This window comes from Falco peregrinus, chromosome 9 (genome assembly GCF_023634155.1).
Source record: "Falco peregrinus isolate bFalPer1 chromosome 9, bFalPer1.pri, whole genome shotgun sequence".
NCBI classification, from domain to species: Eukaryota; Metazoa; Chordata; class Aves; order Falconiformes; family Falconidae; genus Falco; species Falco peregrinus.
The window spans coordinates 24,299,662-24,317,514 of NC_073729.1; the positions used below are offsets into that span (position 1 = coordinate 24,299,662).

General features: G+C 46.5%; 1 protein-coding gene across 6 annotated transcripts in view; it reads left to right on the plus strand.

Moving 5' to 3' along the window:
- MYT1 (myelin transcription factor 1) overlaps positions 1-11,431 on the plus strand; it is a 62,367-nt gene extending 50,936 nt beyond the window's left edge. For all 6 annotated transcript variants that reach the window (XM_027790245.2, XM_055814578.1, XM_055814580.1 and 3 more), the window contains exons 17-23: positions 2,462-2,524; positions 3,094-3,177; positions 7,537-7,758; positions 8,338-8,429; positions 9,370-9,473; positions 9,589-9,732; positions 11,191-11,431. In XM_027790245.2, the coding sequence (XP_027646046.1) occupies positions 2,462-2,524; positions 3,094-3,177; positions 7,537-7,758; positions 8,338-8,429; positions 9,370-9,473; positions 9,589-9,732; positions 11,191-11,331 (850 nt within the window). In that variant the 3' untranslated portion in view covers positions 11,332-11,431. The remainder of the gene's footprint in view (positions 1-2,461; positions 2,525-3,093; positions 3,178-7,536; positions 7,759-8,337; positions 8,430-9,369; positions 9,474-9,588; positions 9,733-11,190) is intronic.
- Positions 11,432-17,853: the final 6,422 nt, after the last annotated feature.

A 17,853-nucleotide genomic window follows, 5' to 3' on the forward strand; every position in this document is an offset into this window, starting at 1 on the left:
CCCTGCTCCCCTCAGGCATCTGACGTGAGCACTTTTTGTCAAAATACTGTATAAAACAGGAGACTTCTGGCCAAAACAAAGCTTTCTCATGTTATTTCCCAAGTAATGTTTGGTTTGGGTTGGTTTTTTTTTTTTCCTCACTATGTCCTGGTGAGGATGGGAGCAGAGGAAGGAAGAAGGGGAGAGGATTTGGAGATATTACAGATAGCACAGCCATAGCTTTTCACAACTCCAGATAAGGCCATGTCAGTGTTTCTATTATAAATTCTATTTCAGGGGTTAATATCCCTGATATAAAAAAAATAGCTCCAGGCTGAAACATGCAATAAAAGGTCTCAGTCGGTATGATTTGTCTCCAGATAATTAAAAATCAAGATCAAATCACTTTTCTCCCCTCTTTAAAAGTCCTGAAAGGCAAAAGGATTTGGTGTTAGTGTTTTCATAATTTCATCCCACCCTGAAGCTAGAACAACAAAGAAATAGTTTTGCTTTCTACTTTAACAGCATATAACAGGGAAATGTCAGTCATCTCCCAAACCTGTAATTTCTAAATAAGTTAGAGTATTTGTACCCTCATCGAGGTCCTGATGGATGTGTCCCTTACTGCACTGGATTTATGTGCATTTATATTTTACTAGGTCTGAGTGTGCTAAGCCTTGCTCCAGACTTAGTCACCCTCCCTTCTGGGGCAAGGACATGTCCCTGCTCTCAAACCCTAGGCGAGGTACCAATTTTTTTTGCCATTGGAGACAATGCAATGACCTGCACATGCCAAACCCTCCTTCAGAGGTGGTGCAAAGAGGTGGTGCAAAGAATTTTGATATTTTCTGACTAAAAAAAAAGAGAACTCTTTAAAAGGCTGTTTTCCAAGTCACAAAACTAAAGGTATCTCTGGAAATCATTGCTCTGCTGACTCTCAGGGGCCAGAGCACCGCAGCAACACCATTGCCCAAGCCAGACATCAGTGCATTGCCTTTCCCAAGGGCACTGGCCTCGGGGTCTGCCCAAGCGCCACCATGTGTTGCCCATTACTTCACTGGGGTGTCCTGGAGACACATCGGTCCCTGCAGTACCAACCAGTGGTACCAAACCAGGCACCCATGGCTTTAAAAATGGGGATCGAGAAAGCGGGGATGCAGCAAAATCCTCCCACGACAAGAACGGGCACTCTGCAAGCTTGCAGCTGTGAGCTTTGCTGGCTCTGGCTCAAAAGCTGAGCATCTCTCCTGCTCATCCCATGGATTTCTTACCCCCCCTCCCCCTGCCCTGGTCCTAATCACTTGATTCAAAAAGCCCTGGCTAATTGGCAGGCTGGCGAGCACTCCTCGCCTCTCTTCCTTGTCCCCATGACAGCTTTTATGTCCGCTGCATCACCTACAGCATTCGGAGTAGATCTTCATGCTTGTGGTACTTCAATCCCCTCACCTTTCTCTGTCTGCACCCTTAATGATGCAGTGCTTAACCCGTGCCGTTATCTTCGCTGCCACTGGGTACAGCTCGCAGCCCCTGCTAGCCTTTGTGCAGCTTTGGGTGAGCACGGAAGTATTCCCCTGCTGTTGCTTTCAACCATGTCCCAGAGCGTGGGATGCTTACCTTCAAACCATGATCATGAATGCATCTCCAAGGACTCCTATGTAACGGCAGCGGCTGAGGACAGAGAGGCAGATTCTCCACTGAAGCACCAAAAGCTGCTGGGGCACCATGTGTGGTGACCTGGTGTCCCCCAGCCCGAGGCCCCACGGGCAGCCATCCCCCTGCAGACCCTGCCCATGGTGTTATGGAAGGAGGAGACCCGAGCTAACCTAACCTTTTTCCTCCTCTTCCTTCGTTACTTTCCATAGAGGCATCGGCTGGTTTCGGACTCTGAGGACCCTCCTGTGGTGGGGTGTCTCTTTCTGCTCTCAGTGAGATTAGCCCCCCACAAGTTGCCCAGACCTGAGCTGAGACCTTCTGTCAGGCTTCCTCGTGGCTGTGGTCAGGGTGGCCCCGTTGCCCAGAGCTGTCAGCTATTTTTCTGGTTTCTTGTCCACGCTTGCATCCAGCCCAATGGCCATGGATGGTACCTGCTGTCTCCTTATGGTTTCCTCAAGGTGACAGATGCTGTCCTGGAGAGGTTTTTTTGGCTCATTATCGTCTCTGAGCTGTCCCCTTCATGAGGGTGGGGACAGAGGCTGGGACCCATGTCCCTCTGCCGGAGAGCAGCCACCCACCTCGCTCCCAGCATCTCCACCTTTTCTCACTGATGTTCTTCTCCAACGCCAACATTGTGCAGCGATGCAGCAACTTTGGTGCCATGGATATTACAGACCAGACCTTGTTCTTACAGAGGGAGAAGGGGCAGGAAGAAAAAACCTGCTTCTGTGTTGACAGTCCCTAGATTTCTCTTTGAAATGAGCTGTTGCAAAGTGTCGATCCCCTGCTCGCATCGCCAGGCTAATCTGAGGTTCCCTTCCCTCCGCAGGTGCCCTACTCCTGGTTGTGATGGCTCTGGTCACATAACAGGAAATTATGCATCGCATAGAAGGTAAGATCTCCCTTAAATTATTTTCTCTGTAGCCTCTTTCGATTTTTTTTTTTCCTTCCCCCTGCAGTGGGCAGAGTTGTAAAGTTCTGAATAAAACATTAATGTTACTGACAACTGAAGCCTATTTTCATCTCTTTAATCTGACTTCTTTTTTTTTTTTTCCCTGATGTTTCCAGCATCTGATTAGAAGCTCCTTTCAACAGAATAAAAGACAAAGGGTCAGATTTTAGCTGATGCAATGTTCCTGTTAATAATGCTACCTATTTATGACTTCTATTATCACTTTAGAGCATTAATAGCAGAGATCTGAGCCTTCTGTTTCAACAGTTCCATTAAACATCGCAAGCTGTTAGCAGATATCTTCTTATCTAGACACCATTAATTACTGTCCATCTCCCTCAATTTTTTATTATTTTTTTTTCTCCTGACTTCTCCTCGTGATGTGAGGCTGCAAAACGAGAGAGATCAAAAACACTGTGCCAAATTCAAGGGAAAGATGACTGAAGTGGGGAAATAGCGAATGCAGGGATTCTGCCAGTGAGACAGGCCTTTCTTCTTTTTTTAACCAGTCTGTCAGGCTGCCCTCGTGCCAAGAAAAGTGGGATCAAGATCACCCCAACAAAGGATGATAAAGAAGACCCAGAGCTGATGAAGTAAGTCTGCGGATAACTCCCGAGCGGAGCCTTTCACTCTATCTCCTTTGCCTTGCACAGATTTATGCGGGGCAGCAGCACCCATCCTGCAACTCCCCTCACTTGCACTGCTCGGAGCATTGTCTGCCCGCACTGGAGCAGGCACTGCCAAAGCTCTTCCCCTGGTTGTTGGGGAATTTTAATCCCTGATCCCCAAAATGGTGTTGTGATTTTGAAATCGGTTTGGAAAATGGGGGAGTGGGGAGATGTAGAGGAATGAAGCTGGGTTAATTAGGATTGATAATCTACAGCTGTGGGTTGGCTGATGTAGATAAAGTGCAGCTGTGGCTGTTCTGTTAAGTGGTTGGGTAGCCATGGAAGAGAGAGGAGAGAGAACACGCACCCTGGATGAGGAGAAGGCAGCAGAGGGACTGGCACAAAGAGTATGTTGGTATGAGATGGTAAAAGACCTTGTTGCAGCTTGATAGTTTGGAGAGTGCTGTGATAGGGAGATAACTGTATTTTTTTTTATTGTTTTTTGCAAAGGTAGGCTGATGGGGCATGGGCAGTTCCTCTCCTACCTGTGCTTTATATAATTCCTAAAAAACCCACTGATGGTGTAGAAGAGGGTTTGAACCCACAGTCAAGCAGAACATCACAGATTTTGGGGCAGCAATGGGCAGGTGAGGGGTGCCAGTGGGCTTGCTTAATGCCCAGGAACATGGTAGAAATAGAAACTCTCCAGCACTGAGTTGGACCAGGATGTGATAACCTTGAATCAAATGCATTTTGTAGAGTCTTTGCCACGGCTGACTATTCAAAGCGAACTGAAAAAGCCTTTCTCTGTTGCTTCAGGCTGAATTTTTCAAAACATTGCAGGAGGTTTATTCCTACTGGGAACAGAGATTTTAAATCCCTCAGTCCACCTCAAGAGCTTTCATTTGCTGTGAAATCCATTTGCCTGGACTTTTAGTGAGCCTGAGCACCACCAGCTCAGCATTCGGGGCCTGACGCGAGGTTTGGGGTCTGTCTTGACCTCTCATACAGCTACAGGACATCAAAGTCTTTACAGCAATGCTGGGACTAGCATTGACTCCAGAACCCTATTTTTTGTTAACTTGGAGCATCCCCAGTCTTTCTGAAGCCTGTTCACCCACCCAGCAAGTGCAGGTGGAGTGGGGTAAAGAGAAACATGGAAAAACGTATAAATCCCCTCCAAGAGTTTTCACAAGCCCATAAATGCTGGCATGTTTGGCCAGACCCCTTTGGCTCAGCTGACTGTCCCCAAAATGCATTTTTTTTCCTCATTTTAGCCCTAGGGCAGATCTCACCTTTGCAAGAAGAGCAGAGGTAAATAGCTCCGTGCACCCGGGAGCCAGAGCGGGAAGCAGTGGGTGCGGAAGCATCCCGCGGGGGCTGAAGGAAACTAGGATGCGCCAGCCGGGGGAAGGGCCTTTAAGAAAAAGATGATATTTGAGCCATCTGCTCTGTTCTTACTCCTCAGTCTACAGGAAGGAAAGCCTCCCAGTTAAATGAGCCGTGTGATAATTAGCAGGACTTAGTGGAGTTTATTAAAAATTAAGCAACCTACTCAAGAATCTGTGGGAAAAAAATCCTTTTTTGGCTCAAATATGCTAAATTGCTGGTGGCATTGTAGTGCTGTGCCATTAACCACTGACACAGTGAGGGGAAAGGACAAGCAGTAAATGCTGCTGTGCAACTGCTGGCTCTTGTACTTTTGCTTCTTTTACCACAGCCGGAGGCCCCCAGGTGGGATGTCTCCACTCTCCGTGTTTTCCCCAGGGACTTGTGCCCTGCGGGGCTGAGGAAGCCTTGGCTTTGCTCATCCTTGCCTGCCCCATTAAGGGCTGGGACTGGCTGGGGATGTGCCAAGCGGCTCCTCCAGTGCAGTTGCTCTGCAAAGAGATTGCTTCCCAGTGCAAGGAGAAAGGGGCTTTTATACGACTGGTTTGTTATGGTGCAGCTGGCGCTTGTATAGGAACGTGGGATGAGCTGTCAGAGCATCCCCAGCAGAATGATGGTTCCCCCCAGCATCCTCACCAGGGGTTGGGTCTTTCCTAGTTTCCCTAAAGGTGCAAATGTTGGGAAGCTAAAGTGGCAGGAAATGGGGTTGGAGCATCACCAGAGCTGGGATTTTCTGAGTCCTAGAAAGCTGATGCTATCCACCTCCAGGCTGGCCTTGGAGGCTCGTCGTAGCTCCGCTGCTCCATCCGCAGCCGGACCATGGGCATGGGTGCAGGCAGTGCCGGGTGGGCTGTGAGGGTCTCTGTGGCATAAAGACAGGAAGGCATTCCCTAACATCCCGTGGCACAGGCAGCAACCCCTGCTCCTCCAGTACACCCAAGAGGATGCGTGAAACAACATGGTACCACAATCCCTTCGCTGCTGCCTTCCCCCAGCCCCTGCAAAGCTGGTGCGCTGCCCTCCGCAGCAAGGTGCGCCTGGTGCGGGTTTGCGTTAAGGAGCTTTGGCTCTAAATCCATCCTCCGTCTGCACTGAGTGCCACTTGGAACCCAGCCGAGTTTTGCACATTGCCACCGAGGAGAAAGTCATTTAGTCCCTGTTGTTTTTGCTGTTCATCCTTCAAGTAATTTGCTACAGATGTGATTGAACAGATCACCTCAACCTTCAGCCCAGCCCTGGCATAAAACGGAAGCATCCATGGGTGCCTAATTGATCAAATGCTACTGGTGCTTCTGTTAAATAATAATAATTTAAAAAAAAATTTAAAAATGTCCAAGCCAGCTGTTCTGCACAATAAGGCTCTGGTTTATTTTTTAACAATGAAAATGTAATGAAAGTTAAATTAACAGCATAAAATATGTGATGGTTGGGCTGTAACGGCTGCATACTAAATGCTGGGGTTTGTCTCTTTCTCTCTCACTCTTTCCCCCCCGCCCCCCACCCCCATCTCCTTTTCCTCCTGAGGATTCAGTAATTTGCTCGTGATCATATAAAAGCAATGATGTTATGAATTTACTGAGGATCCTGCTGGCAGGGATATTATAAGTGAATTGTGCTGCATTTGCAGCTGATTAAAATCGAGATCAGCATTTTTCAAATTATCTTGGGAAAAGGCTGGGTGTACGGCTCCCCCCTTCTGCTGTCGTCTCCCTTTTGTATGAAATGTAAACAATCAGGATAATCGTTTCTGCGGTGAAATGCAGCTTGCGATTCTCAGGAGCAGCTCAGCGGATATTTTGCTGGGGAAACTCGAGGTCCCTAATTGCCTTCAAACTGAGGACACGGGGGTTATTTTTGCCATTTCTTGCCTGCTTCCACCTCCCCTTTCTTAGAGTAACCTCCCTTGAGTAATAAACTTTTAACTGTATTTATAATTGACTAGCATCTTTAAACAAATGCAAACCACAGCAAAACCCCTAGTAGACTCACCGGGCTTTGTCAAACAGCTGAATTAAGTGAGTATGCCATTAGGTGGGGAGTTGGTGAGTGTGGAGTGGACACTCATCATCTTGGCAATTCAGTGTCTGTGCTTCTGTGATGCCCCTCACAGCTCCTGTGTGCTTTAACTGGCCGTAAATGTGGCAGAAGCACAGGGGCTGGAGGGCTCGTGCTCTGCCTTGGTGGCAATTCCCACTTCGGTCCCTTGCAAGCGCAGGCTGATCTCTGGTACCTGCAGGATGTGAACCAGCAGGAGGAGGCAAGCGAGGCCGTGCTGTGGCTGCTGCCGACTGAGCTGTGCCCCAGGGTTTCTTTGTTCTGTCTTGATGGGGTACACACTTGGGAACCCCTCAGACACCCTCCTTGCAGGTGCAGGTTTGCAGCTTTTTGGTGTGCGGGTTGCAGCCTGACTGGCTCCTGGGTCAGGGGCTGGTTCACGGGGAAGGGTTGTGTCCCCACGGGCAGTGCTCTGAGATCACATTGGCTGTGCTGGTGTAGGGGGTTAAAGCTGATGACTGTAGTAATGCAGTAGCACCGGGCAGAGCTGGCTGTAAATGTGTGATGGTTCGGTGCAAACATGTCTGTGTCAGCCTTGGGGTATGTCAGGACCCCACGGCAGGCAGCCCAGCCTTCTGGCTCTGCCCTCAAAGATGCACCAAACACCACGGTTTGGGACAGCACTGGGACCTGCTTTTGCTTCAAGCATGAGTGTGACCTGACCTCCAGTCTTTTTGCAGGATTTACTTTGGTTCTTTATGGCTCTTTTGAAGGGGCATTCATAGCTCTTAATTTCCTATCTGTCATTTCTATCAGCTGAGCACCTACCCCATAAACTCCAGATGAGAACCCCAAATGTGAATGCTCTCTTCCTAGGCTTCCTCATTTCTGTTCATCCCTAATTTCCTTACGTCCCTCTTCATTCCCATGCTCTAATTTTTGTTCATTCCTTTTGCCCAGGTGTCCGGTTCCTGGCTGTGTCGGGCTTGGACACATCAGTGGCAAATACGCCTCTCACCGGAGCGCATCAGGGTGCCCTCTCGCAGCCCGCAGGCAGAAGGAAGGATCGCTCAACGGCTCCTCATTTTCTTGGAAGTCATTGAAGAATGAAGGCCCGACCTGCCCTACCCCAGGCTGCGACGGCTCTGGCCATGCCAATGGGAGCTTCCTCACTCACAGAAGGTAAATCACAGGGTTGAGATCATTGTGAGCATGACCACGTTGCCATGGACTGACCCACCTGCCTGTAGATGCTGCTTGAGCATCGTTCAGCTCTTCACGCAAGGCTCTATAGCTGGTACTTTTGATGCTGACTTCAGTCAGGTTGCTCCACGGTTGGAGTTTTCTGCATGCAAGAAAATGCATAGTTGTTTTAATAGTGCAATGGTGAGGTGTGGATTGGGCAAAATAACGGAAAATGATGCTATAATGTCCTTCCATTAGCATGCTAGAACAGGACTTGGGCTCCCCAGACAAGGGTTTGATGCCCGAGCCAGCCAGGCTCATCTCACCTTCCTCACCTGGCATACTCTCTCTTCAAGGAAACAATGTGGGGTTTGATCTTTGCTCAGAGAAAATTGCTCTCGCTTTATAAATGGGGAGTTTGTAGCATTATTCATAAAGCAATTTCCTCTGTACCATAAAAAGCTTTTAGAACTGTCTCGCAGCATGAACTCCACCAAATGGTACATGTTCTTGTTGGGAACATAAGCACCTATAAATACCTAGTGTTTATGAAACTCATTTTTACTTGCTTTTCAGTTTGTCAGGGTGTCCAAGAGCTACTTTTGCTGGGAAGAAAGGAAAAATCTCAGGGGATGAAATTCTCAACACAAAGTTCAAGACCAGCGATGGTAAGGATTTGCACTCCTTTTGCCTGGCAGGTGTGTCAGGGCATTGAGCTTGTATATCTTTTTCTTTGCAGACTGAGGAGGTTTCAACAAATGAATTCTGGCCACAGATTTGCAGGGATATCATGTGCTGTGAACACCCATTTCTTGGGTTTCCTGAGTATTGGGTGTGGTGTGGTACTGACACTGCTCCCTGAGTGACACACCATGAGGGAGCAGGTGAAAAGATGAAGAGGGAGTTCCCTTAGGGAAATTTGGGAAAGGGGGGGAGGGGGAAGGAAAAAAAAAGTGCTGAAATTGAATTTCCCCCCCCCCCCCCCAAAATATTTACTGGCATTTTTACAAATCCCTTGCAGTTGTTCAGTGATTTTCACCTATTCAGGGCTTTTAATCCTGAGATATTTCTGGATATGGAGTTCTGTTGGCACTGGCACTTTGCATTTCCAGTGCTATTACTGAGGTTTCTGTGGTATTTGATAAGCTTCAGGCGTTTAACATGAATACTAATATACTTTGGAACCTATAAATACCTGAACTCTCGTAGAAATATGGCTTTATTTTACGAACCTTGCAATTTCTAACCAAGACATGCATTAGTTTTTTAAATGGCATCTTCCCAAACTCAGGACCAGAGTGACCTGAGTTTTCAGGACAATCAACCTTGCAGGGTGTGGGGATGTGCTGGACTCCAGCCGCTGTGCTGTCATTTGGGTTTGCATTTGCATATTGACCTATTAAAGTAGCATTGAACCATGATGATAAAGACCTTGGGGAGGGAAAAAAAAAAAAGCAGCGAGATGTGCGCCCTGTTCAGAGGATGTAAAAGCAAAGGTGAGGACTTTGAGTAGTGATGTCTATGAACAGGATGGGCTCAGCAGAAAGCTCCACATTTTTGTTTTCCCTGTGAGTGTTTGCTGACTGCCCACGACCTTCTCTCCTGCAGTTCTAGAGAATGACGAAGAGATCAAGCAGCTGAACAAGGAGATCAGTGAACTGAACGAGTCCAACTCTGAGATGGAAGCGGCCATGGTGAAACTGCAGTCACAGGTTTGTGTGCTTGGACATGCATCCAAGCCCCTTGATGCATGGCCAAGCCCCTTGCATGGGTGGTGGGTGCCATCCCATGAGGGTTGGTAACACTGCCGTGCTCCTTGCTCTGCAGATCTCCACCATGGAGAAGAACCTGAAGAACATTGAGGAGGAAAACAAAATCATAGAGGAGCAAAACGAAGCCCTGTTCCTGGAGCTCTCAGGGTTGAGCCAGGCTCTAATCCAAAGTCTTGCCAATATCCGCCTTCCACACATGGTAAGAAACTTTGACAGCGCTCTCCCCAGCCGGTGCGATCGAGGGAGCCGTGCCAAACCCAATTCACGATAAGGCTTATGTACAATTAAAGAGTGAGAGAAATTCTCTACACACACCTACGTGTCCTTTATAAGATCAGTTCTTTTGCCTTATCTCTGAAGCTTGCATTGTATCTCCCTTTTGCTGTCATTTTCTGCTGATCTCCCTTTGTATCTATTGTTCTGTCTCATTACATCTGGGAGCATTATCACAAAATAGGAAACTTTATCAAGGGCACCCAGCACCTTTTAGGCTAAGACAGCACAAGCAGAGATCAGGAGGGATTGGATTTCAACGTCAGAAAGATCTTACAGCTCCTATTATAATGCAGGTAGTTTCAATTCAGTTTTGAATAGCTGGCAGTCAAAGAATAGCATTCTTAAAAAGAGTGTATTTTGTTTAATTTAACAAGGTCTAACAGCCCACAGCATGTTACCATAGAGTTACTGCAAAATGAAAAGACTGCATTAAAATAGTAAAACCACAAAAGGCTATTAATTACCTTCTCTCTATTCCCAGGAATGTAATTACTGTTGTCAAAACCAGGTGTGTGGAGGGGGGGCTCGTGTTGGCGAAGCTGTCCTCTTACAACTCATAAAGACCCTCGCAATGATCAGAGGAATGAGCTTTTGATTTCCTTTTCCTGCCATCATTTTTTTTGGGGGGGGAGAATCCTTTTCATTGGGGTTTGTATTTAAATTCAGGCTGGTTGGAGAGAAGCCATCCTCCAGCAGAGCAGTTTTGGATAGTATTCACCCAGCTGCCTAACTGGCAAAAAAACACTTGCTGAGTGCTTTTTTGTAAAGTATTTGACACATAAAGGTCAAATAAACTGTTCAGCAAATATTTTTTTCAAGGTTTCAGGCAACTCCAATTAAGTAGTGCCCATGAGATTTGTATGCTCATTTTATTCCTGTTCTTTTTCTTCCTTCGCCTCTTCTTTTTTTCCCCATTAACTCCAGGTTAGATACTTGCAAGTGTTCCACAATGCCCCTCCAAAGAAAAAGCTGTACCGCAGCAGCATGCTGGTGTGGGCAGGCACGAGCCCAAGGTGACCGGGCTCCTGTCCTAACTTTGCCTTTCATTCCCTCTGTGATGCTTCAGCAGTGCTCCTGTCCTCTAGCCCTTCATTTCCATGGCTTCATTCAGCCTCCAGCCTGTCAAACTGCCTGTGTGTGCTTAACCTGATGCTGTTAATAGTTCCGTGAGGCCAATGCATAAAATTAAAGACCCAGTTAAGATCTGGCAGGCTCAGGGGTTGCACAATGAGATTCCCGTATGTACAGCACCGCACACAAAAAGGCTGTGATGTGGAGACCTTTGGTTGTTGGTACACAGACAGAGGATTAATTGTAAAGAGGCACCCCAGCCCTTTCCTGCTCTATTACTAATGCTTTTATTTGGCTTTTTTGACCACAGGAGCCAATTAGTGAGCAGAACTTTGATGCGTACGTGAACACGCTGACTGACATGTACACCAACCAAGAGTGCTACCAGAACCCAGAGAACAAGGACCTGCTGGAGAGCATCAAGCAAGCCGTCAAGGGCATCCAGGTTTAGTGCCGTGGACCAGGGATGAGCAAGCGAACAGACTGTAAGATGGAACTTTCCCTCCAAGTATTCAGGTTTACAAGTTAGAAAACTTGTTTAATGAATGAAATTAAAAAAAAAAAAAAAAAAAAGGACCAAAATGTAACCAAGAGGCCATTTCTGAGACGTGGAACTGATCGAACTCAATGTTCTCGTTTACTTAACTTTGGACCTTCTTGAGAAAAGTGGGATTTTTTTTTTTTTTTTCTACCTGGACCACGAGGTAGATCAGGATGGAAGGTTAACTCCTCCTGGAGGCTGTTGGGCTTGGTAGCTGGTGAAGAGCAGGCATCTTTCCTGAGTTGCCACGCTCTTGCAGAGTTGATCCAAGGGTTAAAACATTACAAGAACAGGGTCTTGTCTGATCCAAGACTACCATATGACTGGCTTAAACCCTCATGTTGTCTATGGTCTTATGTCCAGATCACCTACTCACACATGATTATGTTCTATGTTGCTACAAGTGCTGGAGCTGCAAGCTACCTGTAAATCTGAACCTGTTCTGGGCCTCCCAACCCCGAAGTGTTCAGATATCCACTGGGCATGGGAACTCTGAAGTATTATAAAGTAGCTTATTTTTATTTTCTGAAAGAAATCCGAAGAGCAGTTCTGGATCTCCAGTGGAAAGCGCAATGGAAAAAAGGTTCTCAGGGAAGCTTTTGGAGTTTGCAACTACGGTATTCCTTTGTCTGTCTTAAATATGAGAATAGCTATTATGAATAGGCCAATACCAGATATTTCATACAGAGGAATTCTTTAATGTATCATGGTCCGGTGTATATGATTTTTTTGGAAGTCTGTTTGATGACAGTTCTGGTTCTTTTCATTATTGTGATCATCCTTACAGTGGCATAGTACTGCCAGTCCAGAGATCATACATCAATGCCAGAGAACGTTTGAGATTGCGATGAACAAAACAAACAAACAAAAAAAAAAGAAACAACAAACAACAAAAAGAGGAAATGTTAATTGATGGCCAGCAAAGTGCTTACATAACCGTGAATTGGTAGTTGATTTCTTACAGGTATCCACAGGGCAATGGGTATTTTTTTGGTTTGGTGTTCTAAGTTTCGCGCAAAATCACAGCGCAAGCACTGTTCTACAAAAAAAAAAAAAAGAGTATTCAGGTATTGGGTATTCTTCCAAAGAAGCATTTTGTAAGCAGCTCAGTACACGCAGCCCACTGTGCACTTAAAGAACAACTCTATGAATGTCTTTGTGACGCTGCTGTCCAGCACCCGCTCCATCGCGCATGGAGCTGGCTGTCACCCCGCGGGTTTGCTCTCCCCCACACCCATTCCCGGCTGGAGCTCACTGTCCCCCTGCTGCAAACCCTTTGGAAGCAGAGGGGGGCAACCAACCCCCACCCTGAGGGGTCCCGGTGAGGGGTGCATCCTTCATCCCTTCTGGTGGTGTGGCAGGCAGAGCTGGGGAGGGTTTTGCTAACTTCTACTAAAGGGAAGACCGTGGTGTTGCTTTGAACCCAATCCTGCAGATATTTAGGGCATCATCCAGAATTCCGAGAAGTCAGTGGAAAGCTTCCCAGTGACTGCAGCGGTCCCTGGATCCGGCCTCGAAGCTCACGAGCGACTTGACTTGCATCAGTCCATCTGCTGAGTTCAATAGGGCAGCTGGCGTGGGTGGGTTTCCTCACATCCTTAAGTGTTTGCAGGATCAGACCCCATCAGTTCACTTATTTCAGAACCCATTCCAAGTGCAAAAATACAAAAGCAAGGGGAAAAAAAAATAATTTGAGGTGTTAAAAACACAATGTTCTTAACATGTAAATAGAGTCCAAATTGATTGTGACTGCAATTCAGTTAGTATTTAAAAGTAGAGAAATTGCACTTCCTGGAAGAAAGAGGGGAGAAAAAAAAAAAGTAGTTAGTTTAATTATCCTGTAAATTATTTAATTTTGGCAAGATGTATGTAATTTATATTTACAACACCTTATGTTAACTTTTTGCTATTTATTTAACTTTTTTATTTATTAATTTTATACTTATTTTAAACTGGACACTGCACCATAGAAAAGAAGATAAAAGAAGCAAAAAAAAAAGTTAAAAATTAAAACTTTTGACCATAAAAAAATGATATTCCAAAAAAAATAAAAAAAAATAAAGAAACCTATCTACAACTCCTACTTGTAATTTTGATGCAACCAAGTTATTTTTTATATATTTTGTTATTTATTCTTTTAATGATGGGAATTTTTTTAAAGATATTTTATAACTGAGACATTTTGATAATTTTTTGGTTTGTTTTTTTGCGGGGGCAGGGGCACCACGGGGAAGAAAGACTTCTTCAGTTTTTCTTTTCTTTTTCATTCATGTTGTTTCAGGCACTGATAACAGGAAATGAAAATTCTGTATTTATTATTTATTTAATATTTAAGTCGGGGAAAAAAATGAACTGTGCTCTTGTTGTATATTTATTTTGTCGTTTGTGTGTTGGTTATGTGATGACTGAGTACTTGTTTATGTGAAGGAATACTGTTAATATTTAAATAATAAAGAGTCACATTGAAAGTTATAGCAGGCTACATGTTATTCTGTGAAAACGAATACTGTGATCTACTTTCCTCAGGAAATGTATTTTGCAGACAGAACTTCCTTATGTACTGGCAGGGTTATTTCATAATAAAACCCAGTTCTGTTTGTGACTTTAGTTCCCATGGTCTTTCTTCGAGCTGCTGCCAATGTCCCCGGTGGGCTTTGTCCTTGCTCCTGCACGATGGCTTGGAGGGTCGGCGTGTCCGCCCGTCTTGGAGCTGCAGCCAGGGACTGCCCAACCCAAGCCTTCCTCTCCCTGCCTGCTAAATGGGGAGATTTAGGGGGAATTTAGGTTTGGTATCTCTGAAGGCTTTGAAGAATAAGGAGCTGTCACCATCCAGCCAAGTGGGTGCCTCAGATCTCGCAGTGGGGAGAATCCCAACTTTGAGCAGAGGTACGTGTTTGCTGGGTCGGATGCTGGAGCCCCTTGCCCAAGGCAGGAGGGCTGCAGGCAGTGCTCCTCTGGGCAGGGGTCGCATCCTGTACCCCCAGTGCTCAGCATCCCCGGGATGCCACAGCTTCATGCTCCCAGAGGCGGTGTGTGAGCAGAGGAGATGCCAGCCCTGGGATGGGACACAGAGATGGATGCTTTCCCCACCTGGATTTACAAAAAAAGCCTTGCCAAATTATCTCCGAAGTTTAGCTAAAATGCTGGGAGATGGCTTGTTGTTGTCAACAAGATTTCCTCGCTTACATCTGCCTGATGGTGATGTTCAAAGAGTGCCATCCTGGAAGAATGAAGCGTTCTCACTGGCAAAAGTTTATATTTTGAAGCTGTGGCAATGAAGAGAATTTCTCACTGGTCTCTGCATTGGGGATGTCATTGCTGAAATTGTCGAAATTCAGTCTTGCAATGCTGTAGCTTCCAAGGTGAAATAAGTTAAATCATATTAAGGCAATTTGGAGTTGAGTGAGTTGGGTCAAATGGGAATTTCAAGCAGGTCTATCACCAAGAAATTAAATTTTCTGATTAACTGACCTGAACTTTCCTGACCGTCCCACACGGAGGCACAAGTGCTGCTGGGTTACAACAGGAGGGGTGGCCGTACCGCAAAGACACAAAAGGGAAAGGCAGACTAAAGTGGAGCCAAAAGGGTAAGAACCGTAGCCAGAAAAATTCAGAGGAAAGTTTTGGGTAAAAAGAAGATGTCTTAAAGGCTGTCCTCAAGTATGTTTATGGCCATGGGTGTTCATTGGAAGTTCTTTCTGTCTTCATTGGATGTCTGCAAGCTGTCCTGGGGCAGGACAGCTGGCAGAGGCTTGGGACAGGTTTGTGGGGATCGTCAAGGAGAGGATGACTCTCCTGGAGAGGGTGCAGTAGATGCTCTTGTTTCATGCTGGTGGGTTTCCAAGGTCAGTGTGGTGGACAAGTGGGCTACCAGCTCTGCCCTCTTCCCCTCCTCTGCAGAGCACGGCACAGAGATCTCAGGTGCAATTAAATGTGTAAGGCAGGGGCTGATAAGAGCGATTAAACTTTGGGCCCAGAGTCTCCCCTAGTTGTGACCAACGTTGAAATTGGGAGTTACTGGTAGCTATGAAGCGACAGACCCACCGTGGAGACATGAGGGACAGTTTGGTTCAGAGCCTTCACACTGACCCCGTGAGTGCAGCAGCAACAGGCCTTCCTCCCCTCTGCAGCCCCAGCTCCTTGCACGGGAGGTGTCCTGGGACACCAGCCATCCTGCCTTATCTCCATGTTGGGATAAGCTGGAGGCTTTGCTGCAGCACTCCTGGCTCTGCTGAAAGCGAGTACTCCTCCTGCCTCTGCCCGAGCTCTTTCTCCAGGTTCTTCTATCATCATCTGGCTTTCCTCTCTCTGAGAAGTCTGATTTAGGATCTGCTCTGGATCCCCATGCCATGTTGCCCCAAATGCCTGAGCAGAAACACCCTCAGGAGCGAGGACTGCTGGAGACTGAGCTCAGCTTTCCCGGGAGCCGTCCTGTGCAGCAAGAGCCCCAAGGACAAGGTCTCTTTGAGGTTCTGCTGGATGACACCTTAGGGCCAGTGATGGGGCCTTGATCCTTCCACAAAGGGCTGCACATCTTAAAAGGAGAAAAACAGGGCGACCCATGCAATGGTTCACCAGAACTGGCTGGCATGTTGTTTTTCTGAAGGGTACATAATTGTCTTATGGGGGGTTTCGCTAGGCTTTGCACCACCAAGCAGTTCCTTGTGCCAATATTTGATTATGATGATACAGCTAATAGACATGCTCGCTTGTCCTTTCTTAACGAATTGGCTGTGCTGTATAATAGAGCGGTTAGATTTGTGTTAAATTGCAGCTTTGGGAGCCATCACTGTGAGATGTTATCTTCTCTGAACTGGCGTCCTTTATCGCAGGGAAGGGAATTGAATTGGTTTAAGATGGTACACTGTCAGTTTATAGGTGTGCTTAGGAGAGCTCTTAAGCCTCCTTCAACGCATGTAGGGTGAGAGCTGAACAGCAGAGGAGAGCAGGTCTTTTGCTTCAAGGATGCAAGGGAAAAGATTGTCAGCATATGGTTGTTTCTAAATGCATCGATAAACCCATTGACCAACGAGAGTGTCATTTTGCCTTGCTGATGCTATTGTTAATTGTTACGAGCTGTTAATGACCCATCTCTCCACTCTTGTGCTCAGGTGGTACCTTCCATTTGTCAACATTTCCTAGCCTCTTCCAGAGAGCCACCAGCTCCAGCGATGGCTTTCGGGTGTACACAGAAAGGGCTTTCTTTCCCAGCCTCGTGCATTTTTTAATGATCGTGCATTTTTTGTTCTCCCTGTCCCAGAGCTCCTCTGGTGAAGTCTTAAAGCTCGGTCCATCTCACCCTGCTCCCACAGCCAAGGGGTCCTAAAAACACACGGGTTGGGAGGGGGTCGCCTCATTCTCCATCAGGTTACTGGGGAGAGAAGGCTACTTTGCGTTTCAGAGATGCCATTTGGCATCGAATTTAGCCCCCTTAGGCTGCAGGAAGACAATGCTGAGGCTGGGGAGCAATCAGATGGGCTGGAGATGACACTGCAGCCAACAGATTAGCCCCCAGCTGGAAACTGCTTCCCTCCCAACCGGTACTGAGCGCAGCTTGCTTGGATTAAAGGCTCTGGCCCGCACTTGTTAACATACTCACTTCTTCTACACTTTTATGAGAAGATATATCCTGAAACGACCTTCTGCTTTGTACAGAAGGGCTCGTGGGACTGAGGCTGTAGGAAAGCACGCGGATGATGCATTCTTCAGACAAATAGCTCTCGTTATTCCAGATGCCTTCATCCCTGTCTTTCAGGGGGCTGAATAAATCACCAATTGTTGTAAAAATGGTAGTATCAGATTTAAAGACATTTTTGACCCTGTCAACAAGGAAGTATAACAACCATTAAAGCCTGCTTTCATTTATATAACTGCAATGCTCTTTTATTTGGATGTCAGTGACTGTCTTTGATGATCTGAAGAAACACAAGCCATGAAGGGATAGAACACAGACATATGCTCTGCCTGAGCTCCAGAACCAGCACAGAGGGCTGGACCACCCTGGGAGGACCTATCCACATTAAGATATGGTGTCTGACCCCACAGCTTTGTGGTCGGGTTAACTCCAGCCTGCCCTTATTGAAGCCAGGATATGTCAAAACTTTTCCTTGCCTCTTCTTTACTCACAAGTCCTAGAGTCCACCCAAACTGAGCATGAAGCAATGGCCAAATGGTTTGGACTCAAACAGGGGCTAACTTGGCCTTAGCCCTGCAAGGCAGTTGGTTTTGGCCTCAGGCTCATCAAGTCCAAGATCAAGGATCAGCTTTTCAGGTTTCGCTGTTTGCCAGAGAACACCTTCTTGGGCTTCAACATTTAACAGCCCAGACCAACCATGCTGAGGATGTTTAGCCATTGAATAACATAAATCCAGAAGCTAGATTAATAAACAGTCTAGTCTGTCTAGAGCAGTCTACAGGGTGGAGAGATAAAAC